The sequence below is a fragment of the Homalodisca vitripennis genome, chromosome 4, assembly GCF_021130785.1.
Source record: "Homalodisca vitripennis isolate AUS2020 chromosome 4, UT_GWSS_2.1, whole genome shotgun sequence".
Taxonomy (NCBI): domain Eukaryota; kingdom Metazoa; phylum Arthropoda; class Insecta; order Hemiptera; family Cicadellidae; genus Homalodisca; species Homalodisca vitripennis.
Window position 1 is genome coordinate 87,427,358 of NC_060210.1, and position 8,419 is coordinate 87,435,776.

The 8,419-nt window shown below is 34.5% G+C and overlaps 1 protein-coding gene across 1 annotated transcript in view; it reads left to right on the forward strand.

Moving 5' to 3' along the window:
- Window positions 1-8,006, forward strand: part of LOC124361110 — a 55,802-nt gene extending 47,796 nt beyond the window's left edge. The window contains exons 13-16 of the mRNA XM_046815146.1: window positions 315-590; window positions 1,778-2,086; window positions 6,371-6,476; window positions 7,634-8,006. Of these exons, the coding sequence (XP_046671102.1) occupies window positions 315-590; window positions 1,778-2,086; window positions 6,371-6,476; window positions 7,634-7,905 (963 nt within the window). The 3' untranslated portion in view covers window positions 7,906-8,006. The remainder of the gene's footprint in view (window positions 1-314; window positions 591-1,777; window positions 2,087-6,370; window positions 6,477-7,633) is intronic.
- The last annotated feature ends 413 nt before the right edge of the window (window positions 8,007-8,419 follow it).

Below are 8,419 nucleotides of genomic sequence, written 5' to 3' on the forward strand. Positions count from 1 at the left end.
TCTGGATAATTCACTTATAATTAGGTATAAAACTATTATTAAATTGAACACACATTCTCCTGGTACGTAGCTTAACAAAACTTTAGAACGAACTTGGTTGGCTTTTTGTACTATAATTAATTTTTGTTATTGGGAATTTCTCCCCAATCACACCATAGTTTATGATGACCTTTCGAAACGAATACTTTATCTATAGTACCATCGAACTGACGTCACACTATGTGTTTTCGGTCACTGTAATGAACTCTATAGCCAATTTAAATGTGGTTTATATAAAATGATCTATCAAATAATATTACAATTGTCTGTTTTAGCCCGACGTGAGAGGGGCTTTGGGGACGATTTTTGGATTTTTCTTGGTTGGCGGGTTTCTGATGGAGTATATATTTGGCCCGTTCGTCTCCTACTCTGCCCTCATCTTCATAAACCTGGTGCCGTCCATAGCCTTCTTCCTCCTCTTCGCCTTCATCCCCGAGTCTCCGCACTACTGTCTGCGGAAAGGCGACGTCTCCGGGGCTGTGGTAATCCTCTCTTGGCTCAGGACCGGCCGTGGCCTGAATGAAGTCAAAAACGAAACAAACGAAATCAGGGTATATACTATTTAAAATAACAAGACCTATACGAATATAAACTTATATAGATTAGTTTCTTTTAATTCCGTTTATGGGTATGAATTCAATTACTGTTAACAAGTAAAGTTTTTATATAGACAAATATACAAAACGTTACAGTACATTCTGTTGCATATCGAAAACTTAGAATCACTTTAAAATTAATCGATTAAAAATGTCCAATAGCTCCTTACACTAAATTATGTATCCATTTGCTTATTTATAATAATATCTAAAATGTGCTAAATGTTACAGAGGTGTTTGTTGTTTACAGTTATATTTATTTACATACAATCACAAATTCAGTCAAATACAATTCAAACACATCATGTTTATAAATCAATCTAAAATAAGTTTATTTGGCGAATTTCAATTATATTGGTATCATCAATATTTTAAGCAATATAAAGTGGTAATTGAAGTAACATTATTGTTAATAACTTTTATCTATGTTGAATTGTTATAAGTAAAATAAATAGTTCTAGAATAATAATTGGAGCAGCTTGTTTCATACAAATAGCACAAATAGCACAACAATTCAGTTTTTATTGGGATAACGATTTTCTGGCGTATGCCACTGGCGTTGAAATAACCCTTTAAAAATTAATACAAGTAAATTATTCAACATTTTCGTTTGTAATAGATCGAAAGGTACGTCACACGTACGTAGTTCCACAACGGTTAAAAATAGTATTGAAAATTTTAAGGATCCCCTATGAAAACGGCGTGTTACAACATAAACTACGGTAAAATGATTACACAAATTAATCCTCTCAACATTACGCATTAAATCTTTGTTCTAGAATATTTTACGACTTACCTAAAAAGCCATGTTAAATCGCATAAGGGAACAATATACTACGACTTTAATTATAAAAAAGAAATCATATCATATCATTTAATAAAAAATAAATTCTTGGCTACATTACTTAAGGAAAGTGTCAAGTGACGGTAAACAGTTTTATCAAGCGTTTTAGTTGGCCCAAAAATTATGCTATGGTAAAGAATTTAATTTATTTCAAATTTTGAAAATAATTAGGGATATTTGACTTTAAAGCGAAAGCTGTGATCTTTTTTTCCGTATATTTACATTTATTCTCAACATTAGTTTGTCCATCAATGTGTGTTATGACTAAAAAAACAAACCAGAAAACATTACATTGCAGGCGGAGGTTCAGCGGTCAATGGCAGAAAGAGTGAAACTGTCAGATCTTGTGAGTACGAGAGGTAATCGCAAGGGTCTGGTCATCGCCTGCGGGATGGTCGCTGGACAACAGCTGAGTGGCATCAACGTGGTCCTCTTCTATGCCCAGAGTATCTTCATCATGTCCGGTACCTCCTTCTCCTCCAGCGTGTCTTCCATCGTCGTTGGAGCGCTGTTGTTCATCGTGCAGGGCTTGGCGGCACCCATAGTCAGATGCTTTGGCATGAAGAACATGTTCATCTTCTCAGCTATTGGAATGTCTATTTTTCAGGTTAGATTGAACAATTGAATGTATTATATTATGTGTATGGATTATTTGATTTCATTCGGAATAACATTGTAATAATTTATCATAGCTGGTGTCTCACTTTTAAAAAGTAAACAAATACTATAAAAGTTAATTAAATTAAATTAATTTACATTTACGGTTAATTGCAAGTATAGATATAATAAATACACGCCAATTTAAAAAAGTTGGCACTTTACTTATTTAATATAATCAAATGTTATTTATTTCATAACAACTATACATATGAAGGAATTCAGGTCAAAAACGTACTACCGATCCTTTTTCTTATACGAGTACTTTACTACTTTCGTTTCAACTCAATGTTTCCACATCGTCAAAATTTTATTAATTTGATGTACCAAAATTTACTTTAAAAGCATCTAATTTTCCTGCAATTTTGGTCGGGAATCAAAGGGGTCCACCTTCCAATGTTCAATGTTTTAAATTACATTTTTGGTACATTATTATTACTATTTAAATTTTTTAGTATTACTGGCATTGTACGGCTGAAAGGTCGTTCTCAACACAGAAACGGGTCAAAAACTTTTTAAGGAACAAATTGGGGCCTTACTTTCTGTCCGCTACGGGAAAATATCAGTTGTCCAGACCCCCCTCCATATTTTTATTTTTTTTTATTTTTTCCTGGTTACGTTCTTGCCCTGCCCAGTGCCCAGTAGTTTTGCTGCCTCGTATAGTACACACTCTTGTCCTTGCCTTAGTATTGCCTCACAGTATAATCTTGTGAGTCGGTCGGGGAAATCTCGTTTTACATCTCCCAAAACCGAAAACATTAAGGTTTGATTCTCTGTTGCTCTATGGACCAATATATCCAAGCCCATAACATTCAAAATTATTCTACACTAATTTTCATACTAAAGCTTTGTGATTTAATCGGTAACCAGACAGCTTTGGTTATGCAACCAGTATGTTGTTGTTCTAGTCAAATAACAGTATGACTAACAATAATAACGTCACCACTTGTAGCTGAGTGGCGGTGTCTCAGATTATCACTCTAGGGACCTGCATTCGAACACTGGTTGTGCATAGTATCCTCAAACGCTAACAAATAACCATTCAACCCTTCCCTAAAGTAGGTGATAAACGGTTCCCGGCTAGAACTTCAGATTAACAAAAAAAGAAACTCGATCTACGTATTTAGCAATGCACATATATAACGGGACTGTGTGAAAAATACTGTATATGCGGTGAAACTAGTGTAAATAGAAGTCCAGCTCAAAATATTATCGGTCAACATACATATTCACTGTAATTGGTTCAAATACAAAACTTTTCAATTGGTGACATCACATCTATAATATACCCTAATTAAAATTTTCAACAGAAGAATAATAAGATGTAAGATACAAATTTCCAAAAATTGTGTTCCAAAAGTTGGCGCACCAGCGTGGTGTACTATTCCCTAAGGCTATTTGAAATGTATTATACAGGGTGAGTTTTTTAAAGTGATCCAATAGCTAACTTTTTTAATTACACGACTTAGCACCACACTTTAAAATTTGGAACTTGCTCAATTTTAAGTTTCACTCAGGAATACACTTTCAAATTTTTTGAAGATGGCCGCCATTTTCCAATATGGCGGTTCAACTTTAAAATCTCTTATGGAACACCCTGTATTTTATGTTGTTTTTAGATTCTACTCAACAAAATAATACAATTCTTTGTTTAAAGGTTATTTTTGACGATGGAAGGATTTGTGAAGGAAACAGGATTTTTTCGGACATTTGCCATCGTTCAGTGAAACAAAGAAAACAAGAAAACTCTTAGGACAAAGTCTCGTAAAAAACAAAACCAAAAAATGGCACACAGGATTCCAAAAACTGTGTTTTACAGTATAAAATGTAGCTGCAATAGGGAATACATAGGCGAGACAAAAAAGACCACTAAACGTAAGAATAAAAGAACACAAAGAAAAACACGAGAAAGGGTTTCACAGAAAAGTCAAAAATTGCACACCATTGTTGGGTCCGAAGACCATCATATGAATTGGGATGAAGCCCACACATAATACATCGGGAACCACATTTCTTCAAAAGGAAATTAATTGAGGCAACATACATTAAATTGGCAGACCAACCAATCAGTCAACCATCAGTCGAGATTAGGCCGCTTTGGTTGCCAATTCTAAAAAATGAACTAAAGAGGAAAACCAAAAGTATCAACGGGTCGGATATTTGTAATAAACCAATGCGGAGTCACAATATGGTTTTAAGAAGTTCATCTCGCATGAACCAATAATAACGAAAGGGCCCATTCCTGTTCCCCTTCCCTTGTATTTCCGCCATCTTGTTTTAGCCAGCCGTCACGATTGCCATTGGCTAGTCCCTCTGGTCAGTCGTAGGTGGTTAGTAGACGAGTGAAGACGTATTGTGACCTGTATTCCGTAGTTTAGTTTTAATGATTAGTGTTTTGTATAGTTTTGTATTAAGTGCATGTCTTTAGTGTTAGTGAAGTTGACAACAACATGTAGGTTGTGATTCCTGACTTAGGCGTGCCACAACGCTTTAGTAAGATTTGTTTATTTTAACCTAGTTTGTAATTATGTAGCCTATAGGTTAGTTCTTTACCTGAAGAAGAGATCAGATTGCAGATCTCGAAACGTAGTGTTACTGTTTTCTTGTTTCACTGAACGATGGCAAATGTCCGAAAAAATCCTGTTTCCTTCAAAATAATACATTTTTGCTTTTGAGAGTTTTTCAATATCTCTAATGGTTCAGGAGCTACGTGGACTGGAAGTTTTCATAATGTTTGCCAATATGGCGGCCAACTTTAAAATATTTTATGGAACACCCTGTATTTTATGTTGTTTTTATATTCTACACTACAAAATAAGACATTTTTGCATTTTAGAGTTTTTCTATATCTCTAATGGTTCAGGAGCTACGTGGACTGCAATTTTTTCGGATTTTTTCGGACTGATGATAAAAACTTGCAGTCCACGTAGCTCCTGAACCATTAGAGATATAGAAAAACTCTAAAATGCAAAAAATGTCTTATTTTGTAGTGTAGAATATAAAAACAACATAAAATACAGGGTGTTCCATAAAATATTTTAAAGTTGGCCGCCATATTGGCAAACATTATGAAAACTTCCAGTCCACGTAGCTCCTGAACCATTAGAGATATTGAAAAACTCTCATAAGCAAAAATGTATTATTTTGTTGAGTAGAAATCTAAAAACAACATAAAATACAGGGTGTTCCATAAGAGATTTTAAAGTTGACCGCCATATTGGAAAATGGCGGCCATCTTCAAAAAAAATTTGAAAGTGTATCCCTGAGTGAAACTTAAAATTGAGCAAGTTCCAAATTTAAAGTGTGGTGCTAAGTCGTGTAATTAAAAAGTTAGCTATTGGATCACTTTAAAAAACTCACCCTGTATATAAAAATATACGTGAAATAATCGTTAACATTGTTAATACACTGTTAAAATGTAGACTTTGCTACATTAAAATAAGCAGAGACACAAAATATGTTTTCCTTGGAGAAATTACTGAATTGATGTGTTTTATAGCTGTTAACGGAAGGAAACAAGTCATTTATATGTATACGGAATTTATTCCATTTTATTTTTCAAGAACGCAAATTTTGTGCTTTATTTATAAGCAGTCATATATTTTTGCAAGAAGGGTTATATTAATGTTTATTATTTGTTCACTAAGAGGTTGACATTTTTTTGTAAAGGCTGCCCTAAACTATTTATTCTTTATATTGAAACCAATCGTTATACTCATGCCAGTTTTACTTTATTATAGGTTGTAGGCGTATTCGTTGTGAACTGCTTAACGATCTGCTAGAGGGAAGGAGGCCATTATTCGTATGAATATAATCCTAACATATTCCTACAATCAATTATACAATATGTTACCAAAGGGCAGTATTGCCAAAACGCTGCAGGCAACCGCTATGACGTGTCTTTCGCTATATTCTTAGATGTGATCTGCAAAACTGATGAATATACCCTACGTATATTCTTTTGCAATGTTGAGACGAGTAAGTAATTAATTTTTATGCACGTAAAACTGACAACAGTGCTGAGCGTTGAGTGTAGAAGAAGGGTTCAGATAAACCAACCACCTGGGGACTATGTTTATGCGGGTTACTCTAATACTGATATCACTATTTAGGATTTTTTATGTTTAAAATGACACAATAATTACTGAACGTGTATACATGTAATGTAATGCAGAGGATTGAAGTTCTATAACAATAATTTGAATACTATTATAGCAGACACTCGTATGTACAGGTTGCACTGGGTGTGTACTTCTACTTTAACCAGAAAGTGGACATGTCCGCCTACGGCTGGCTCCCTGTCGTCAGTTTGGTGGGCTATATACTGACATATAGCGTGGGTAAGTAGAATACAGGTCAATAACTGGTTGTATTAGTTCTAACCAAATCTAAAATAAAATATTTGATATTATGACCTCATCATCGTAAGTGGATACCAATATCTCAAAAAGTTAACTATAGGTTGTTATTGTAATTTATAATGTTGGACCTGTTATAATTTTCTTTTATGTACCAAGTTTCAAGTTTCCTAAACCTTCTATCAAGGTTTATGAGCAAACACGGGCATGCGGATAGACAGACTGACTGGCCTTAAAACTGTTTATCTTAAAATCAGTATATGTTTTATTTGTACCAAGAGGATACTGTTTCTAGTTTCCAATGCTTCCTATTAAAAGATATGGCAAAGACGCAGAGATAGATAATTTGATCCTAAAATCAATAGTAAATTTCTTTGGTCCAAGAGGAACCAATTTTCAAGAGTCCAGGAAGTTTCCAGACCAGAGTTATCGTTTAGACGGGCGGACACGGACAATGACATGGTTTCGAGAAGCCACTGTTGGATTCTTAATAATCTTTTTTTGGGCAGAGAAAAGGTAAGATTTTGTTAAAAAAATGTAATAAATAAATTACAGTTTTGTAATGAGCATGAGTGTGTCATACGACTACATGGCGAATAAACAATATATTTAAATCTTATGTTAACCGTACACCTACAACAATAAATGTTTAATGTTTTTATTGTTACTTAATACATATTTAGGATTAAGGATTTCGGACATTTACCATTGTTATATGTAAAACTACTTTTCTAAAACTAGAATCTGCTCTCTTCTTCAGGTGTCAAAACTATGGCATGATTAAAATTACATACAAATATTAAAAATCAATATTACATGATGATACGCTCCCTAAAGTTGTACATTAAAAGACCCGAAAGTCCTGTAACAATCAGGAGAAGCAAAACTAATAATACATGGTACTGCATGATATTTAATGCACATTGTATTATGGACATAAAATACAAAATTACGAATGTAACATAATTGGAGACTTTTTGTCCAATATGTCAAAAAATATTACATTACATGATTGATGGAAGGGTAAAGGTATGTAAGGTAGGTTTGTACACTTTGCTCTTGGGTTACATACAGTGTAGCCTATTCTAATACTTATGGAGTTTCTCTAAGCAGTTTAAAAATATTTTTTTAATTTTTAGGGTTTGGACCACTAGCATTCGCAGTGATGGGGGAAATGTTCCCCTCCAATGTGAAGGCGATCGCATCCGCTGTAACCGTGTCCTTCGCATGGTTCCTGTCCTTTCTGCTGACCAAGTTCTTCAACAACATCTCCGAGCTCATCGGCCCCTATGTTGCTTTCTTCCTTTTCGCTTTTTTCTGTGTCGTTGCCCTGTTCTTCACGATCTTCGTCCTCCCAGACACTAGGGGCATGACCTTGCAAGATATACTGGACTTGTTGGATGGACGATAGCTAAATCACTTTCGACATAAATTAACTTGGAAAAATGTGATAGCTTAGGATATATTAATTTCACCAAGTCAAAATTAAAGCATTTTAAATCTCCAATGGGATCTGCATTGTTTTGTATCTGACATGGTGCAATGCTATTCTAAACATCAAACTTAGACTTCTTGGCAGGAACTTTTTACAGGTGGAATATACTAGCATGTCCACTTTTCCACCACAAATGGGAATCGTCTAGCTTATTTACTTAGTCGAGTTAAGGTGGGGGGATTGGATGAAGTAGTAATAATCAGAGTTTATTCATCCTTAAAATATATTACTGCCTGAAATTTTGGCACTTCTCGTAAATCTAGGAGTAGCATAAAAGGAACAGTTAAATCGAAAGAAGCTTGAAAAAGTTATAATCAACAGGGGGGGGGGTGGATTTACGAATACTTTATGATTAGCAGCGTGGTGTGCGACGATGATCATTTTGATAGAAAAAAGAGTCTGATGGTCCCTTTCATTATCTACATCTCTC